Genomic DNA, 22,012 nt, shown 5'->3' with positions numbered 1-22,012 from the left:
ACTTATTATTCTGCTATTTATATTTTCGGAGAGCTATAGACTATATGTTTCATATTACAATAATATACCAAAAAAATTTAAACATCAGTTATAGTAACTGAAAATTCCTAAACTGTATCATAATTTTCTGAAGAATTTGACTGGAGTTTTATGCAGTTACCTTTGTTGAAATTTCTGTTACAGTTTACGAAAACTTAGACTCAAAGACAAATGAAGTGAGATATGGTGTTTAGAATTTAAAAGATTAAATGAAAATGACTAAAGAATGGTTGTATACATCAATATGTTTAGAATTTGAAAGATTAAATAAAATTCACAAAAGGACGTTTGTGTAAACTTTCTCCAAAAATAATGATAGGTTACGCGTGTACAGATACTTATTTTTTGATTTACGGTGAATGTGCAAATGTTATTCATTATATTGATTTTTTAGAATGTTTAGACGATTAAGTCCAACATTTGTGTCATTGCTCAACATAAGTAAATTAAAAAATATGAAATGCATCAAACCAAACATTGACTGCAAAGTTCTACAACTATATCGTTAATATTATATTTTATGATTTATAAATAAACTTTCTTTTAAATTATGGCATATTAATATATAAAAATGTTCCTTGGTGGTTTTTATTTAATCCTTCAAATTCTAAACAGGCTGTCTCAATCCGTGTGGACATAGAGAGTACCAAGAAAAGTAAAAATAATTTTAAACATTTATTTTTTACTCAGATATATTTCTTCAAAATTATTACTCAAACTAAATATACAGATGCAATTTATTGTCTCACATCCTATATTTCAAACTTCAAGAGCGATATATTATTTCGCTGGGCTATGGTGAACACCAAACAAAATGTTCATAACCGAGGTTGGTCACGTAATCTCTACTTTATCGACGTTGGAATTTAATTTTTTTCTTCGCTACAAATAATAAAAATTCTCCAAAAAGAATGAAAAGTTTAGTGTGTGAAGATATTTATTTTTCGATTTGCAGCGTATATACAAATGTTATTAATACAATAATTAATATTCACACATTTATTTTTTACTTCGCTAATTTTTTTCAAAATTATCACTCAAACTAAATATACGATCGCAATTTATTATCTCCTTTCGTATATTCCAAACGTCGAGGGCGATAAATCATTTCGTGTAGCTATGGTGAATTAAAAAAAAATCTCATAACCGAGCTTGGTCACGTGATCTCTACTTTAGCGACATTGAAAGTTTCCTTTATTCTTCGCTAGAAATTGCTAAAAATTCTCCAAAAATAATGGCAGGGTAAATGCGTGCAGATAATTTTTTTTTAATTTGCAACGAAATTTAAGATGTTATTGTTTATATTAATTTCTTAGAATGCTTAGACGATTTAGTTAAAAATTTATGTCATTGCTCAACATACGTGAATCAATAAATTTGAAATGCATTGAACCAAACATTTCCTGCAAAGTGCTACAACTCTAGTGGTAATATCATATTTGATCAGTATATGAATAAACTTTCTTTGAAATTATGGGAATATCGATGTATACAAACGTTCTTTAGTGATTTTAATTTAATATTTTTAATTATAAACACGATATTTCAATCTGTGTGGACGTACTTAGCACCAAAGAAAATTAATATAATTCTTCATATTTATGTTTCACTCGGATAATTTTCTTCAAAATTATTATTTAAACTAAATGTATAAACGCAATTTATTTTCTCATTTCCTATATTCCAAACTTTGAATTTATCAAGAATTTCAGTTAACAACACAGGCACACAAAATAAAGTTTTTTGACCTGGGGGTGAGCCCATGTCGATTATATGTTTTTTAGATCGCTGAAACCGAATCCGAAGTTCATTTCACTCTATTACGTCAGGCTTTCGACATAACCTTAAAAAGTCTTCACAGCCACCTTAAAATGAAAAGTAATGCTGGCCTGAGTGCCGAACCATGTACATTATACGTTTTTTGGGTCGCTGAAGCCGATTTCAATGTCTATTTCACTTCATATCGACAGGTTTTCAATATAACCTTAAAAAGTCTTGGAGCCTCGCACTCAAAAAAAAGTGTTTTGGCCTAGGGGTCTGACCTTGTTAATCTTATGTTTCCGGTGTCACTGAAACTGTATCTGTAGTCTGTTTCACCCCATCATGCCTGGTTGTAGACATAACCTGAATGATTTTATAATCAAGTTCCAATTCAATTATTACACCTAGTATATTGAACCTCATAATTTCGAGACATCTTTGATATTTTTCCACATAAAGGCTACATTTATATCTACAGCAGTGTCTCGCCTGTGTCTGCAACTAGGGCGCCTCCACGCGGTGACGACGGGAAACGGAGCAATTTTATTATCTGGCTAAGTCCCTGGATCACGGCATTGATGCCGTCATGGCAGGCACAGGTGGAAAATGTTTTACGAGACAGGGAAAAATATATAAGAGACAGGGTATATGATACAAGACAGGGAGAAGGATGAAAATATGGAAATGCTCCTGCAAAAAATAAACGACAACACTCATCAATGGTAGATTTGCAGATATTTGAAAATAATAACAATTTTGCTTGGACAACAGTCGGGATTTACAAAGCATTCTTGCTGTTTGTGCTTGTGGGACACTAGAGATCGTGAACCTCATTCTAAGAAAAAAGAGTGGCCAACAAGCACAGTAAAAAGAAAGTGTTAATGAAGAACCAATATCAGGGTACCATATACCTGCAACAGAAATTACCCTTGCGGTGTGAATGCTGCACCGTAATGTAGGGTACAGATTCTCAATTACTTGGGGTACGAAGTGTCTATCACTTGGGGTACGAAGTACCAACTACTTAGGGTACGACGTGTCCACTTCTTGGGATACGAAATAAAAAACGTCATTATCGACGCATAATCTACGCTTTCGTAACTTCTTAAATACTTTTCAAGATTTGAAATAGCCGTGTTTAAATGTATTGTTTATTATCTTGACGACTTTGCTAATTGTATGTCATGGTCATTGAAGTTTAGAAGGTGCGTTGTTCGCACTTTGTAAAATTGAGCCATTAGGTATTTCAGATGAGGTGGGGATATCCAAGATGTCTGCACGCTGAGGGGCAAACAATAATACTAAATACATGGGACTAAACTTTATTTTTATAAGAACTTGGAAAATAATTCTTTTTCACGACAAGTTTATTCAGACTATTTAACTATTTAATAACTATTTAATTGAATAATAAAATTGATATGTTTTTTGCAACTGTGAAAAATATTTTTTCTTAAGTTATAAATTAAATTAAGTTTTATCCTCTGGGATTTGTATTATTGCTTGGCCCTCATTGTAAAGGCATCCTGCCAGCTGACGTCACAACTTGAAATATTTAATATTAGAAATCTTAGCGCATATATAACTGGAGGGAACCTGGCAATGGTAGAGTTATTGGCAACATAAAAGAGATAGACTATGATTTAGCGGGATAAGGTATCTCTCTCGCGCAGCGATTTGATTGGGTGTTTACCGCTTCCCTCTAAATAAAGGTGAAATAGTTTACATGTATGCGCAAGTAAAGAGCCAGAGTCAGTGGTGGAAGAACGTGGATATCTATGGCATGCGCAGTAGTTATTCCTGTGTATTTTTAGGTTATGTAAGGCCATGTTTCAATTTAAAAATACACAAGAATCACTACTGTGAATGCTCGAGATATCCACGTTTGCTCACAATGTAACTTTTTATCTTGAATAATTCGTACGTTAATAATAATACATAGTGGAGCATAGGCATGTTAAGACTACTAGAAAATTAGAGCATATAATTTCTAAATTCCCCACGCATGAATTGTTCGATATTTTAGATCAAAAGGACTTTCTATACCTGTAATAATAGCATCTTCAGATTTAACTGAATTACAAAAAAACGTTTGTGAACCGTACAAATTCAATTTGATTAAAATAAAAACTATTGGATCAAATTTTCTATTACTAAACATTAATCTAGAAAGTTTGAAATACTTTTCAAAGAATTACTTTATTATTAAAGTTAAATATTCTGAAACCATTTGAACATTATTATTATTTATAATAATAAGTTTAACTTTATTAATTTAAAAAAAACTTATTTGAATTAGAATTAAAAATAAGAGAACTGAATCTACAATTATTTAGGTGCTATAAAACTATAATATAAAATAATAATTTATTCTTTCTCAATGTGTAAATTTTTATTCAATTCTCGTACTGTTTGTTGAGTAATTATTTACGTGGAAGTAACAGAACCTCGATTTGAACTTCTCGCCAACAAAATACGCAAATATATATTTATAACTCGAGAATTTAACCTTTTTTGGCAATAAATAATGCCTTGAAAAATATAATAAACATTCTAAACATTCATGCGTTAGAAATAGGGATTCGATAAACTAGTTTAGTGGACATTGGAATCCCACTCCTGGTAATTTCAATCACGCTCATACCTCAAAACCTAGTTTCACAAAGTGGAATCCGCATACCTTCAACTTTTCTAAGGTTTTTTTTTGCTTGACAACAGCTGCCAAAATTTCAAAACAGTAACATCTGACCATTCGTACCCCACCTTGTGGCTATTTCATACCCTACATACTCGGTATGCCGTACCCCAAGTTCGAGAGATATCCAGGCTGTGGTCACTCAATGCTTTAGAAGTGCAGACCGATAATCGACGGTGGTGCCATCAAACGAGCCCGCAGGTTTTTAAGATAAGATAATAGGTGCTTGAAGTTACATCCAGATGATTTGTAGATAATGTAATTAAAAACTTAATAAATTGAAAAAGCCAATAGAAAAACAAATACAAATAAATAAATAATTACCGGAATAACTATGGAAGTATGTTTGAAAGCAGTTTTGATTTAAATTTTGTAATCATTTTCGACATCAATTTTCTTATCGGCAGGTTCCTTTCTCAAAATATTACTCTGTTTTTGTGGTAATAATACAGAAGGTAGCGCTCCCTCTTTTAGTGTTCAGTTGTGTACTGCGACGATAATCACTAGGTCGAAAATGATGACAACAAATTAGATATCAGCTCTCAAACACTTCTTAATGGGTTAGGTTTCACATGTGCTGACGTTCGGAAAACAACGAAGGAGAAAGGGAGGTAAATCAAACTTTGGCCCCTGAGCGACGTGTAGTGGGGGAATGTACTACAGAGCCATCTAACGAACCCGAAAAACAGGATCAAAGTATGTGTCTTCACGGTTGTCTATATTAGTGACCACAGCCTGGAGATATCTGAATTCCTACCGAGGTAGATCCATCTACAATTCTGATACATAAAACTTGGACTAATGAAGAAGTTTGTAAAAGCTCTTGACAAAACTGGACGATGTTTCCAATACCTCGTGGAGAAATTCTCTAATCTTTCCGAGGCTAAATTGAAAGAAGGAGTATTCGATGGACCAGAAATCAGAACTATGTTCAGGGCCAATACCTTCGAAGTACAATGAATGGAATAGAAAAAAGCCTGGCTTAGTTTTAAGGCTGTGGTCCAGAAGTTTTTGGGAAATACGAAAAGCCCTGAATACGAAAAAATCGTGGCGAAAATAATTACAGACTTTCGAAAGCTTCGGTGTCTTATAAATTTACAACTACATTTTCTGCACTCCCATCTTTATAACTTTCCCGAAAATCTTGGGGACTTCAGCGAAGAGTAAGGCGAACGTTTCCACCAAGATATCAAAATAATGGAAACTCGTTACCAAGGGAGACGGAATGAGAATTTAATGGCAAATTTTTGTTCGATGCTGAAGAGAGACACGAGGGAATATGATGGAAAGTGCAAACGGAACTTTTTCCACTGATCATGATAATAAGAGGTTGGAATAATGAGATTTTCAAAGGTTATGTCCAAAACCTAAAGATTTGGGATAAAATTGACACTGGATTCGGTTTTAACGATCTAAAGAACATATCAAAAACATCGTCCAACCAGCTAGGTTAGCTTTAATTTTCATTTTGGGGTGAAAACTTTTGTGTGTGTGTGTAGCTGTGTAATTAAAACAATATCGCAGCCACAGAAATCATTGTGATCAGCACCCTTTTCATAGAATTTATGATCACACTTTTTATATCACTTGGAAAAAGTTCTCTTTAAAAAAATAAAATGTACGTTAATACAACTATTAGTCATTGCATAGTCATAAATCATAAGACCAAAAAAGGCAACAAATAAATGAAAGATACCTCAAAATTATTATTTTTCTACTACAACTATACTTAGTAGGGTGCTAATTATACTGAAATCAGCTAAAGAAATTCTTATTGCAAAATAGATCCTTTATAAGTCCCTTTATTTCGTTTACTCACCTTATGACAAATCGCGAGAAATAATTTTTATTTCTACAGAATCTGCTTTTTTCTCTTCTTTGCATTTCTTATTTTTATTTTGAAAAGTATGAAGAATGGGGTACCAAAAAAATATGCAGAAAAATTATAATGGTGTGATGAGAAACATGATGTTTATAGAATTGTAATTAAATACTTGCTTCCATATAAATATTTTATTTTACTATTTACACCTAAATTTTATAAACAGTCTATATAATACATAAGGGGCCGTAATTAAATTACGTATCGGATTATAGACTCTCTATAAGACCCCCGCCCCCCTTGTAACAAACCTAGGCAAAATATGTCCCCCCTTGCAAACTTACTGTACGTAATTTTTATTTTTTAGAAATTTTTTGCTAGTTATTTTTAGCAGAATTAGGCAGGGTTTTTGAGAACTTTCTTCTCGAAATTCTCAAATTTTTCTTCCACTAAGTTCGCACTCTCCCTTTGATCAATAATATTCAAATACGAGAATTTTAATCTTTTAAAACTTTTAACAGAGAATCCTTAATAAACGAAATGAAACATTATTTCAGATACAAGTTAAAAATTGTCAAATGAATCAATTTACTAAAAAAAATGTATTTTCTACCACAAAAGATGGCTCTTCAACAAAATAATTTTAATTTTCAACATAATAATTAATATTATCATCTAAAAAGATAAGTGCCCAAAAAAGCGGCATAGCTCATAATTTAATCGAAAATGGTGAAGTTTATACGATAAAAATATTTTTGAAACCAAAAAGACGAATTTTCTACTAATCAAGACTTCCGCAAGAAAGAAATAAAAGTAAATGTGAATTGTCGAGCCTTCAAGCCGACAGACGATTTATCTTTAGAAAGATTAGAGAGAATTTTCTCCAAGAAAAATGCAATGTTTATACTAAAAAAGATGAACTTTCAATTAAAAAAAAATCGGAAAAATTAGTTTCCTCCCAAAAAAGATTTCAGCTTTCTTTTTAAAACCAAAATATTGAATTTAAACAAAAAGTAAATTTTCCAGAAAATAGATAAATTTTCAACCAAAAAGTTGCATTTTTATCGAAAAACGGTTAGAATTTAGGAAATATAAATTAGAAAAATTACAAGAATGTTTTTTAGAAATAATTAATAATATTTGTATACGAATTAATAAAATGTTATATAAAAATATAATTATCGAATTACTATTAAAAATTACTTGACTATTAATACCAAATATATTAAAATATCAAAGTAAAATATTCGCTTTTCAACCCTAAAATAATAATTGTAAGTAATAAGTTAATTTTCTGCTGAATAATCGAATTTTTGTTTAAAAAGTATGACTTTTTAACAATATTGTTAAATTTTCAACCATTTTGATGAATTTTCACCCAAATCGTTGCATTTTTGTCCAAAAAATGAAGATTCTTATAAAAAGGTGGATTTTTAAACAAAAAAATAAAAAAACCTTAAAAAGGAGAATGAAGTTTTCATTCAGGCTTTTCAACTAAACAATTAAATTTTCACCCGAAGACATAAGCCTTTAATAAAAAAAAATTAACAGTGTAGATTAACTTTTATCCAAGTAGTTAAATTTTAAGTTGAAAAAGATTAATTTTCATTAAAATAAATAATTTTGAAACCAAAAAAATGAATTTTCAACTCAAAAATATAAATCTTAAAAGAAAATTATTTCACAACAGAGTGATTCAAGCAAATCGCTCAAACAAAATAGTTAAATACTCACCCATTAGGCAAAACATTTAGCGACGTCTTTACGACATCTTTACGACATCTTTATGACAACTTTACGACATCCTATGTCCATGTCGTTAAAGTGTCTTTACGATATCGCAAAAAAGTCGTATGATCTGACGATGTCTTTACGATATCGCAAAGACACCGAAACGACATGGACATATGATGTCGTAAAGTTGTCGTGAAGATGTCGTAACGATGTCGTAAAGACGTCGCCAAATTTTGTGCCCACTGGGCAAGCAAAAAAAAAACAATTTTCACGAAAAAGTTGCATTTACATTAGAAAATGAAACTTCTACTAATACCGATGAAATTTTGAAGCCAAAAAGATAACTTTTCGGGAGATATTTCAATTTTATGTTAAGACAAATTTCAGTTGACTATTCATAATAAAAATATAAAATTTTGACACAAAAAGTGAGTTTCTACGGAAATATTGAATTTTTAACAAAAAAACGTGAATTTTTAACAAAAAAGGATTACTTTTTTTTAAATAATTGAATTCTCTACCAAAATTTGCATTTTTATCTGAAGAAGATTAAATTTCTCTGAGAACAGATAAATTACAATTTTTAAAATTAAAGACATAGTTGAATTTTCATCCAAAAAAATATTTTAGTTCTCTTTTCAACACCAAAATATTAAATTAAAAAAAGTAATTTTTCTACGAAATAGTTAATTTTTCAACGAAAAAAGAATATTTATAAATAAAAAAGTATGTTTTTTCAACAAAAATATTGAATTTTCAATCGAAATTTTGCATTTTTATCCAAAATTTCAATGAAATAAATAAAATCAATTACTTTTGTGAATAATTATAAATATAAGTATGTCAATTAATAATATTTTATATAAAAATATAATTAGTGAGTAACTATTTAAAATTATTTTATTATTGATACCAAATCTATTAAAATATAAAAATAAAATATTGAATTTTTACGACCAAAATAAGAATTGTAAACAATAAATTAATTTTCTGCTAAATATTCGAATTTTTAATAAAAAAGTGTGACTTTTAAAAAAGATGATTAAATTTTTTAACCAAACTGTGGCATTTTTCCAAGAAAAATAAAAATTCAACGAAAAAGGTTGAATTTTTAAATCAAAAAGAAAAATTTTCAAAAAAAGAGTTACATTTTCATCAAAAAAATTAATTTAAAACAAAAAACAGGCTTTCAAATAGAAAATGTGATTGTCACCCAAAGACATAAGCCTTCAATAAAAAAAAAAAGATTTAAGAGTAGATTAACTTTTATCCAAGTAGTTAAATTTTCAATTAAAAAGGATTAATTTTCATCAAAATAGTTCAAATTTCAAGAAAGTAGATAGATTTCCAACTAAAAAATATAAATTTTAAAAAGAAATAATTCTCATCAAAGTGATTCAAATATATCTTTAAGAGAAAATGGTTGAATACTCAAGCAAACATAATCATTTTTAACCAAAAAGTGAAATTGACATTTAAAAAATAAACTTTCTGTTAAAACCGATGAATTTTCATTCAAAAAGATAAATATAAGAAAAAATTTGAATTTCATGTTGAAAAAATTTCAGTTTACTTTTGACGATCAAAATATGAATTATTGATACACGAAATAAGTTTCTAAGAAAGATATTGAATTTTAATCCAAAAAGACAAATTTTTAATTAAAAAGGATGCCTTTTTAACAAAATTATTGAATTTTCTACTAAATGATTGCATTTGAGGCAAAAAAGATTACGTTTCTCGAAACCGATGAATTTTTATTTTTTTTACTTTTAAAAATTTAGCTCAATTTTCATCAAACAAAAATTGAAGTTGACTTTTTAGTACCAGAATATTACGTTTAAACAAAAAGTAAATTTTCTTAAAATCAATACAATTTTATATAAAAATATAATTATCACATTACTATTAAACATGATTTTATTATTAATACCATGTCTATTAAAATATATAAATAAGATATTAAATTTTTAACACCAGAATAAGAATTGTAAACAATAAGTTAATACGCTGCTAAATATGCAAATTCTTAACCAAAAAGTATGACTTTCTAATAAGATTGTTAAATTTTTAACCAAACAGTTCCATTTTTGTCCGAGAAAAATGAAAATTCTACTAAACAGGTGAATTTTTATGTAAAAAAGACAAATTAATTAAAAAAGGTTTAAGTTTAAAAAAAAACAGTTGCATTCTTATGCAAAAATGATGCAAATTTTTTTCGCTTAAAAAGATGAACTTTTAAATCAAAAATACAAATTAAAAAAAAATAGTTTTCACCTAAAAATGATTTCAGTTGACATGTCTGCAAAAATTACGTACACGTAACAAATCTTAACAAAATATCTCGACCCTCCCCCCTTTTAAGCTTTCACGTAATATGAGTAGGTTTCCTAACTATCATACAAAGAATCTCTTCGACCTTAAAATCACCTGAATTTCATCAATATTTTTGCCTCTAGTTTCAGGAGTGATGAAAAAAACAAATAAAGTTCCAACCCCAGCACAAGTAGTGAAAAACGAAAAAATAGTAAACTTTCCAACAGCTGCCAATAAAACTTGAAATCGAAATAGACACAAGTATGTAAAAATCATATAAGAAACTTTGCACACCATTATAGCCATACTTTTAACTTCAGTCGAAAATAATTCTGCTTGGTAAAGATAAAAAATATTTGAAGCCCCCATTGCCAAAGCCAATTCATAAGTTGTCATTCCCAGTATGGGCCACCATCTAATACTAGAAATATCAAAATTTCGTTCTTCAAAGAAAAAAAAGGCACCAACAAGTCCCTGAGCGAAGGTGCCAATTATCCCAGAAGATAAAATAAGAACTCTTCTATCCATTTTTTCTATTATGAGAGTAGTTAATAAGGAGGCAAATATTTTTACAATTGCTATCATCAAAGTTGCTTTTTCAGGGTCTATAATTGATCCTTTATGAGTTAACAATTGTTGTGTAAAAGTCCACATAACCATATGACCAGAAAACACATCCATGGCTGCAAGACTTATCACTATCACCAAAGCTCTTCGATTATTCGGAAGAGTCACTAATTTCCATAAACTGGATTCTTTTATATCGAAAAATTTTGAACCTTTTTTATCTCCTTCCAAACTAAGTTCTTCCTTTTCTTTATGATCTTCTAGTTCATAGTCCGCTTTATTTGAATCCTGTTTTTCAGTATCTTTTTCTCTAAGCAATAAAGGATTTATTGTCTTTTTCATTTCTAACTCTTCTCGATTAGTTTTTGCCATAAAGTAAGGAGAATCGGGCACAAAAAGAAATGTTATAACAAAAATAATTGGTGATGAGAGAAAAATGAGATTCATGTAATTGTAGGGTACGGACGCGCCCAAAAGCATGGCGAAAAAGAATCCTAATCCCATTGAGAGATTGAGGAAAGTAATAAAAATTCCTCTTGTTCTTGAACTTCCGATTTCTGAAAGGTAGATGGTCAGTCCGCAAATTCCTGCACCGTAAGAAATCCCACCTAGAATTCTTGCAATATATATTGTGATATGGTTTTTGGCTATGATTATTAAAACCCAGGAAATAATTTGTGGAATACCATAAAGTAGTAAAGTATTTTTCCTTCCCAATTTGTCTATTATGAGAGGATTTAGTAAATATCCTATTATGTATCCAACAGTTAGTAGAGAAGATATCATGTCACTTTGTTCCTTTGTTACTCGAAAGGGTGATTTTTCACTTGTTAAATAAGGAATGGCTGGGCTGGTCCAGCTTATGATGGATCCGTAGCCGATTGCTATTATGGTGCCTGAAATTATTTAAATTATTTTTTAATTTTTCAGTTGTAAATATTTTAAAGAGAAGTTCAATTTGATTCATTATATAGGACCACAACAACAAAAAATTAGTGAAGGATTCCTTAAACCAGAGCTCAAAACTCATAAATCTCAAATCCCAATAAACTACAAACTCAAAATGCAGAAAAAAAACTTGCACGCAAATTTCAAACCTTAATCCCGGAGAATTATTCATGGTTATCGCTAAATGTAGGTTATTAGGATGCAGGAAATATTGACCTTATTAAGTATTCTTATTTCAGTTTTGGAGACCCAAAAGTTTATGAGAAATAAGATTAACTAAAGCTTTTTGTGAATTGTGAAAGGCAAAGGGATACACGTAAAGCAAGTACCCCAAAGGGAACAGAAGCCTGCTGCGTCCTCGTCGTTGCTCCTGGGTATCGCTAAATGTTGGTTATCACGATGCAGGAAATATTTACCTTATGGTGTATTCGGATTTGAGTTTTGGAGATCCAAAATTTATAAGAAATAAGATAAAATATTTGGTTCAAACTTTCTGGGTTCTACGGTTATGGGGTTATAGGATTATGGACTTTTTGAGTTGTGGAGTTTTGAGGTATTAGGCTCTATGGAGTTATGGGAATGTGGAGTTATGAAATATAATTCTACATGATTCGGTGTTATATTGAGCTATGGAGCTTATGGCTTTTGAGGTTACAAAGTGGTGGGCGTATGGAATTATAAAGCTAAAACTTTCAGAGTTTTAGGTTTCAAATATGCATGTAAGTTTTTTTGTTTCTAGCTGCATTTTGGGGTTTAAGTTTATTAGAATTTGAAATTTACGAGTTTTGAGGTTATACATTTTTAGGTTATGGATGTTCTCAGCTCTTACCCCACAGTTTTGATCGTATACCCCCAAATACGATTTCGGCTACAATTTTAACAGATTAAAATTTTGTTTTTCAAACTAAAGCTATCTAAATTTGAGAAATCCTACGAGGCCGATTTAAAAAAATATATTGTTTACTTTATTCATACACAAAGTTTGCAAATATCGTAAAATTTAAGATATTGTTACCATAATAAAATTGAAATAATTTAAAATGATCAATATTAGTTTGAAATCAATAAATAAACATTTGCAAAAAAGAACTTCATAGTTTATTGTAATTTGATACATTGTTATTATCAATTATATTATTATAAACAATGCAAGGTGATTTTTGAGTGGTGCTTATGTATTTTGTTGTAAAAAGTGCTTTAGTTTGACTTGGGAGTGATTTTGCAAAAAGCTATATTGCAGTTTCACGTAAATTTTGTGACGTTTATAAATAAATTTTATAAACAAATGAACACTTTGAGCAATTTCTAAGAGTTTCTGTTACTTTTTTTCAAACATACTTTGTTAAAAACTGTATCCAGAATTGTATTTTGAACATTTTTTGGCCATGTTGCCCTACTGTGTGGCTCAAAGACGATAAAGTTCCTCATGTATCTAATATGGGAAAAAGTCAGCTTTTTGTAAATTTCATATTAAAACGCAGTAAATTGTTACAAATTAGTCAGATTTTCAGTATATTGTTTAAAATTCATCAGAGAATAAGAACCAGTAATAAGTTTCGAGGTTGAATAATTTTAAGCCACTCTTATAGGTCTCAAAAGAAAACCCCAAAAGTGGCAAATTTGAATTTTACGTAGAGTTACGGCTTATTGAAGCTTTTTAAAAGTTAAAAAAACAATTAATCGGTGATTTGAGAATACCCAATCTTTTGTTAACTAATATTCAATTGTTTGAGCAATAATAATTTGTCCAAATATAAATTTTAGCTAAAAAAATGCAGGAGGAACATTTAGTGGTTAAAAAGGAGCCTGAAATAGTGTCTAATGAGGACCCTCACACAGTATATAATGAGGACCTTCATATGGTGTGTTATGAGGACCCTGAAATATTGTCTAATGAGGACCCGGAAGTAGATTCTAATGTGGAGCTTGATACAGCTTCTAATGAGGATCCTGAAATAGTGTTTAATTAGGATTCTGAAATACTGTTTGATGAGAACCTTGATACAGTATGTAATGAGGGCCTTAAAATAGTGTCTAATGAGGACGCTCAAGTTGTTTTTTTATGACAACTATGACATAGTGCGTAACAAGGACCATGAAAGAGTGTCTTATGAGGACTCTGAAGTAGTTTCTAATGAGGGTCCGGAAATATTGCCTAATCAGGACGCGGATGTAGTTTCTAATGCAGACCATGACACAATTTTTAATGAGAATCCTGAAATAGTGTCTTTAAAATATCCTAAAATAGTGTCCTTGACACAGTGCGTAATGTGGACCCTGAAGAAGTATCTTATGAGGTCACGGAAGTAGTTTCTAATGTAGATCTTGACCAGTTTTTAATGAGGATCCTGAAATAGTTTCTAATGAGGGCGCTCAAGTAGTAACTAGTGAGGCCACTCAATTAGTGTCTGATGACAACTCTCACACAGTATGTCATAAGGACCATGAAAGAGTGTCTTATGAGGACCCTGAAGTAGTTTCTAATAAGAACTTTGAAATATTATGTAATGAGGACCCTGAAAAAGTGTCTTATAATGACCCTGAAGAAGTGTCTTATGAGGACCCTGAAGTGGTTTCTAATGAGTGCTCTGAAACATTGTCTAATGAGGACCCGGTAGTAGTTTCTAATGAGGGTCCGGAAATATTGTCTAATGAGGACATGGATGTAGTTTCTAATGCAGACCTTGACACAATTTTTAATGAGAATCCTGAAATAGTGTCTAATAAGAACCTTGACACAGTGCGTAATGTGGACCCTGAAGAAGTACCTTATGAGGTCCCGGAAGTAGTTTTTAATGTAGATCTTGACCAGTTTTTAAAGAGGATCCTGAAATAGTGTTTAATGAGAACCTTGGCAAAGTATGTAATGAGGGCCCTGAAATAGTGTCTAATGAGGGCGCTGAAGTAGTGTCTAATGAGGACCCTCAATTAGTGTCTAATGACAACTTTGAAACAGTATGTCATAAGGACCATGAAAGAGTGCCTTATGAGGATCCTGAAGTAGTTTCTAACAAGAACTCTGAAATATTGTCTAATGAGGAACCTGAAGAAGTGTCTCATGAGGACCCTGAAGTAACTTCTAATGAGGGCTTTGTAATATTGTCTAATGAACACCCGGAAATAGTTTCTAATGCAGACCTTGACACAATTTTTAATGAGAATCCTGAAATAGTGTCTAATGAGAACCTTGACACAGTGCGCAATGTGGACCCTGAAGAAGTATCTTATGAGGTTCCGCAAGTAGTTTCTAATGTAGATCTTGACCAACTTCTAATGAGGATCCTGAAATAGTGTTTAATGAGAACCTTGACACAGTGTGTAATGAGGGCCCTGAAATAGTGTCTAATGAGGGCGCTGAAGTAGTGTCTAATGAGGACCCTTAATTAGTGTCTAATGACAATTTTGACACAGTATGTAATAAGGACCATGAAAGAGTGTCTTATGAGGACCCTGAAGTAGTTTCTAATAAGAACTTTGAAATATTGTCTAATAAGGACCCTGAAAAAGTGTCTTATAATGACCCTGAAGAAGTGTCTTATGAGGACCCTGAAGTAGTTTCTAATGAGTGCTCTGAAATATTGTCTAATGAGGACCCGGTAGTAGTTTCTCATGAGGGTCCGGAAATATTGTCTAATGAGGACATGGATGTAGTTTCTAATGCAGACCTAGAAACAATTTTTAATGAGAATCCTGAAATAGTGTCTAATGAGAACCTTGACACAGTTCGTAATGTGGACCCTGAAGAAGTATCTTATGAGGTCCCGAAAGTAGTTTTGAATGTAGATCTTGACCAGTTTTTAATGAGGATCCTGAAATAGTGTTTAATGAGAACCTTGACAAAGTATGTAATGAGGGCCTTGAAATAGTGTCTAATCAGGGCGCTAAAGTAGTGTCTAATGAGGACCCTCAATTAGTGTCTAATGACAACTTTGACACAGTATGTAATAAGGACCATGAAAGAGTGTCTTATGAGGATCCTGAAGTATTTTCTAATAAGAATTCTGAAATATTGTCTAATGAGGACCCTGAAAGAGTGTCTTATGAGGACCCATAGGAAGTGTCTTATGAGGACCCTGAAGTAGTTTCTAATAAGGGCTCTGAAATATTGTCTAATGAGGACCCGGTAGTAGTTTCTCATGAGGTTCCGGAAATATTGTCTAATGAGGATCCGGAAGTAGTTTCTAATGCAGACCTTGACACAGTTTCTAATAAGGATTCTGAAATAGTGTTTAATGAGAACCTTGACACCGTATGTAATGTAGACCCTCAAATAGTGTCTAATGAGAAACGTGAAGTAATATATAATGAGGACCTTGACGTAAAACTTATTAGACTTATTATTGGAAACCTATGAATTATCGACATAGGGAAATATGTAATCATCTTATCTATCTTATCTTTGAAAACTAATAATAATAAGAATAATCAAATACTCACAAATAGTAGCAGCAACATATTGTAAAAATTCCGACTCTCTTCGTGGAGGCATTGTTTATTATCCGCCAGATATTACAAATTCAAATTTGAGAACGAAAAAAATTACCCTCTTTAAAATTATTGTTCTTTGAGGAATAATCAAAATGAAAAATAAATTATCGAGATTACATCTTTAATTAAAAATCTCGAACATTATTTATTTAGTGAAAGAAATATTTGACTATATGCAACCATTCAAATCAGCATTCCGAATAAATTTTCCGAATTTGAATATAGCGGTTGAATCTGTTCAGTTACGCCAACTTTGATAAGGCGCTTGAAAGTATAAAAACAGGTTTATAAAGTTTATTCAGGGATAATATTTACTACCTTAAAGCATGATTTGTAGGCAGGTTCAGGTAGCCTTTTTATAATTCTAAGGCAAATCATATTATCTTTTTAGTGACTTTGAAAAGATTATCAGTAATTATATTTACAGATTCGTAAATTGTTTGATTTGTAATGTTTGTCGCGTCGTTGTGACGTTTTAATTCTCTGACGCTTATTGGAAAGATTTCATTACTGATACACACCTTTTAATTAAATTTTTGTGATGAAATGTAACTAAATTTTTACTTTTAATTAAAAAAGTAAAATGTTGAAATAAGAACAATTTGGTTAATTAAATTAAAATCATTTTATTTTTCATAAAAATTGTTATACAACTAGAGGGGTTTTCTTGTCCAAAAATTTGTGCTTTTTTATTCTGTATTTGATTAATCAGTGGAAAATTTCGCAGGTTATTGAAATGCTAATATCCGTTTTAATAAGTGAAATGCGAGGTTTGTGAATAGTGGAGATCCGGGTTCAAATCCGGGGCAAGGCCGATTTTTTCGCGTGTTTTCAAAAATTGTTTTATCAGTACAATAGAAAAAATTAAACAACAGAAAATTGATTTATGCTTATGTTTAAAATTACAAAAGTACATATTAATGTTTACACAGGGTTGCTACGAAATCTTAATTTCGAGATTCCCTGACTTTTTCTGACCAGTTTTTCATTTTACCTGACTTATAAATTTTTCTATTGAGTATCAAAACAAGCTCTTAGTTAGCACATCTATAATTTTAATAAAAAGGGCTTGTTTATAAATTTGTTTTAAAATTTGTTTACAAATTCATAAGACGTACATCAAAATTAATCATTTTTAACCAACTAGTTAAGTTGTCTACTCATAAAGTAAATTTTAATTTAAAAAAAGACTGAAAATTTAAGTTCAAAAAATTATTTTTTGATAAATTAAAATGGAATTTTTTTACAAAGAATTCAAAGTTTCAAAAAAGTTCATGCATTTTGAATTAGGAAAATTAATTTTTAACAAGAAGTGTAGCAATTGATATTTCTAGTAAAAAATATCTGTTTTCAAGCAAAAATGCAATAGTTACATTTTTAGTTTAGAAGTTAATATTTACACTAAAAAGGCCAAATATTAAAAAAAGAAAAAAATCATACTTAAAATTATGAATTTTCAATCAAAAAATTAATTTCTAACAAAACTGTTGAATTTCCAATTTAAAAAATTAATTTTCTACCAGAAAAGACCAATTTTTTACAGAATACAATAATTTTCAACTAATGTGCAATATTCTTGAAAATGAAACAAAGAATCCAGCTACCAAATTTAGACAACCACCATAAAATTATTCTATGGAAATTTGAAAAAAACCAAAGAAAAACAATTTTTATCCTAAAACAGAAAAAAAGTTTGCCTTCTTGGACAAAAATAAAAGGAGGAAAGAAAAATCCGCAAATTTCTTTAATTTAATTTTCAACTAAAAAAGTAAACTTTCAACTAAAAATAGAATAGTTAAATATTCAGTGCAAAAATTTATTTTAAACCAAATTCAATAATTCTTTTAACAGAATAGAAAAATTTTATTTATAAATTTTCGACAAGAAATTTTTTTTTAAATAGTTCAATTTTCAAGCAAAGAAACTAATTTTTCAAGCAAATATAAAATAGTTTAATGTTCAGTAAAAAATTAATTTTCTAAAAAAAAAATTTTGTAACAAAATTATTATTTCTTAAGCCAAATAAATGAATCTTTGACTACAATTATGAATATTGAAGCGGAAGAAAATCTTAACCAGATAGGTGAATTTTCAATTCACAAAATGAATTTCTTACCGAAAAAGACAGAATTTAAAAAAAATATATATAAATTTTTAACTTAAAAGGATAAAAAATAGAATGGGTAAATTTTAAGAACTTAAATTAGTTTTTCAACCAACCAAAAATTAATTCTTTCAGAAATAGCTCAATTTTCCGTAAAATCATTAATTTTCAATCGAGAAAAATGAATTTTAAAGAAAATAGTGAAATTTTCAAATAAGCAGGTAAAATTTCAAACAAAAAATTTAATTTTTAAGAAATAAGACATATTTATTAAATAAAAAATAGAATATGTAGGTAAAATAAATGTGCAGCTAAATAAATTATTTACAACCAATAAGATAAAGTTTGGCTTGATGACGTAACTTTTTTGTCAAAAAGACCAATTTTTATCAAAATTTTTCTATTTTCAATAAAAAAAAATGTTAATCTAAAATGAAATGGCAAAAATATTCATTACACAAAATGAATTTTCGATGTGAACAAAAAATATTTTCAATAAAAGAAAAGAATTTCTAAATAACATTTTTTAACTTTTAACCAAGATGATTGATTTTTTATCAAAAGAGATTAACTTTGGACTAAACATATATATTTTAAACTACAGGCTTGAATTACTCACCAAGAGAATTTATAGTCTGCTACAAAATACGAATTTTGAAGAAATCGCAGGAATTTTTAATCAAATAGTTAAATTTTCAATTAAAGAAGATAAATTTTCAACGAAACCTGCAATAGTAGAATTTTCGAAAATAAAAATTAATTTTCACTAAAAACAACATTTTAATACAAAATGGTTCAATTTTTCACAAAAAATAGGTTCTTCTACTAAAATGATGAATCATCAACTAAAGAAATGAATTTTAACACAGTAGACCCACTTTTGAATAACTAGTTGAGTTTAGAACCAAGAAAAATGATTTTTTTTAAATGTTGAATTATCAACAAAATAATAAATAAAAATAAAATTTTAAAAATGCCTGTCTTTCCGAGATTCTCTGACTGGTAGCAACCCTGTTGAAATTTATAAGCTACAAGAAAAAATTTATGAATAACTGAAATAATGTGTTTTTCCTAGATAATTTATAATTTATAATTAGAAAAATGGTTTTTTCTGCAATAAGAGTTGAATATCCTTCAAACTCTTCCCCCTCGTTTCAGGGGTTATAAGAACAGTAATACAAGTAATAACAGCACCACAGATAGAAAAAATAAAAAATATCACAGAAGGACAAACAGAATCGTGTAATATTTGATAAAATAAAGCAGACAAAAAGCCAAAAATCATATGTATTATTTTCCCATAAGTCACAGCCATTCCTTTGACATCATGAGAAAAAAATTCTCCAAGATAAACATAAAATAAATTACTCGTGCCGACAGTAACTGCAAACTCGTAGATTATCAATCCCAAGAAAGGAAAAAAGTTAATTGAAGAAACATTAATTTTGGATTCTTCCAAGTAAAAAAAAATCCCCACCATTGCATCCGCTAAAGAAGCTACTATCCCGGAAGAAAAAAAAAGAGTTCTTCTTTGCATCCTTTCTATGACTTGAGTTGCTATCACAGAAGCTAATAATTTCACAATTGCTAATCCAACAGCTGCTTTATCTGCTTGTAAAAAAGATCCCTCATGAGTTAACATTTCTTGAGTAAAATATCTTAAAGATATATGACCCGAAAGTCCATCATGGGCATTCAAAAGAAAAATTATTGCTAAGGCTCTAAGGTTTCCTGAGAGTGAAAATAACTTCCAAAAACTGGATTCTTTCAGCTTGACAGAAACTTTTTTTGGATTCAAATCCTCTTTTAGAGCAGAATCTTCCTTGCAAAGGGGAACTTCTGTAGCTATGTAGTTTCCATTCAATTTTGCTTTTTCCTCATCAGCCTCTTCTAGTTTGAATAAATTAAGTTTCATTTGTTCCTCCTGATTGTTTATTTCCAAAAAGTAGGAGGAGTCCGGCAAAAAGAAGAATGTGAGCACAAATAGAATTGGTACAATGAGATGGCCGAGATTCATATAGAAATATGGTAAAGCTGCTCCTAGAACCATTGTGAATAAAATTCCGACGCTTGTAGAAAACTTGACGAATGCTATAAATGTTCCTCGAGTTTTTCGATTCCCAATTTCCGAAAGGTAGATTGTAACCGCACAAATTCCTGAACCATATCCTATTCCTCCCAAAATTCTTGCGATGTAGATGACTATGTAGTTTTTTGTTAATAAAATAAAAAGCCAAGAGATAATTTGAGGTATTGCAAATACCAGCAATGTCCATTTTCGACCAATTCGATCAACATAAAGTGGATTTAGAAAATTTCCAATCATTAGGCCTATTGGGAGTAAGGGTGCTATCCAAGAAATTTGATCCTTTGACAAGTGCAGATTTGATTTTTTGGTTTCCAAAAAAGGCAATGCTGGTGAAGTCCATGATAATATAGATCCATACCCAGCTGCTGTTACAGACGCTGTGAAAAAATTTTATTTTTATTGTTTCAAAAATTTAGGTGCTTTGTTAGATTGAATAAAAAAGTATTAGCGAAAACCTCTCTACACTGAATAACCATTATTGATAAGCACAAGTAAAAGAAAAATAATTCATTTTAATTTTGATCAATAGTGTTTAAGAGTGAAGTCTCCAGATCACAAAATACAAAAGGCTGGTTTAATTATATGAAAAATAACATATATATCGTTAAAAACAAAACAAAAGTAATTTTTCGCGTCTTCTTGTCTTCTTTTCCGAATGACTCTTTTCAGGATAACGATATAATGTTCTAACTTGAGTATTCTTTTAGCCAACATTCTGAGGATTTAATTTCACTATACATAATTCAAAATTAACGAACTTGAACCATCTTTATACAGGATAAGGGATTCAAGGTCACCGATGATTCGATTGTACTTTAACGTGGGTGTCGAAAAATGTTGTCGATTAGAGAGTTAAATAAAATAAATGATTACCATATATAAGTATTGCTTAATAATAATTATTCACTGTAGAGAGGTGACCCCTGTTATCAACAATTTATATTTTGCAATGAGTTGGAATAAATATGCAATTATCTTAAAATGTTCTCACACTTACCAACAATCGCAGCAGTAAATTGTAACCAAAAATATTTTCTCTCCTTTCGAGTCATGTATTTCTCTATAGACTATTGTCAAATTTGAACTTCACAGATATACTTTTTGGGAAAATATATTAGACTTTGATTTTTAGTTTCAAGTTGGAGATTGAGGACAACACTTCTCAATTAAAAAAATTTGAATGGTATAATTTGGAATGTACTTAATTCTTTGAAGACTGCATGTGGCAATTAATGCTTTTACAAACTGGCAGTGACGCCAACAAACTTAAAATTGAGACGTCTACATTCTTATCTGTATGTTTGATTTGAGTCAGCCATTCAAAGCACAGAAAGAATCTACGGGTTTGGTTTAACGTAGTAGCAATTTAGGACAAATATCTAGAATACAATAAAACACAAACCACTCTAACATGCAATTTTAACAGCCTTCTTCAAAATGTTGAATTCA

At 30.0% G+C, this 22,012-nt stretch overlaps 2 protein-coding genes across 2 annotated transcripts in view; both read right to left on the bottom strand.

The window, feature by feature from the left end:
• The window catches only part of LOC117173734 (facilitated trehalose transporter Tret1-like), a 13,692-nt gene extending 1,972 nt beyond the window's left edge, over positions 1–11,720 (bottom strand). The window contains exon 1 of the mRNA XM_033362374.1: positions 10,662–11,720. Coding sequence (XP_033218265.1) covers positions 10,662–11,720 — 1,059 coding nt within the window. The remainder of the gene's footprint in view (positions 1–10,661) is intronic.
• Positions 11,721–19,567: 7,847 nt separating this feature from the next.
• LOC117173733 (facilitated trehalose transporter Tret1-like) lies at positions 19,568–21,773 on the bottom strand. The gene is made up of 2 exons (XM_033362373.1): positions 21,561–21,773; positions 19,568–20,940 (listed from the first exon to the last, which is right to left on the bottom strand). The coding sequence occupies exons 1-2, from the start codon at positions 21,613–21,615 to the stop codon at positions 19,568–19,570; spliced, it is 1,428 nt and encodes a 475-aa protein (XP_033218264.1). The 5' UTR covers positions 21,616–21,773.
• Positions 21,774–22,012: the final 239 nt, after the last annotated feature.

Source organism: Belonocnema kinseyi, chromosome 5 (genome assembly GCF_010883055.1).
Source record: "Belonocnema kinseyi isolate 2016_QV_RU_SX_M_011 chromosome 5, B_treatae_v1, whole genome shotgun sequence".
Classification (NCBI taxonomy): domain Eukaryota; kingdom Metazoa; phylum Arthropoda; class Insecta; order Hymenoptera; family Cynipidae; genus Belonocnema; species Belonocnema kinseyi.
This window is presented reverse-complemented; position numbering and strand designations above follow the sequence as displayed.

Coding starts and splice junctions, on each gene's coding strand:
- LOC117173733 (XM_033362373.1), bottom strand. CDS start 21,615: ATGACTCGAAAGGAGAGAAAATATTTTTGGTTACAATTTACTGCTGCG. Junction 20,941..21,560: donor ATTTACTGCTGCGATTGTTG/GTAAGTGTGAGA, acceptor ATTTTTTCACAG/CGTCTGTAACAGCAGCTGGG.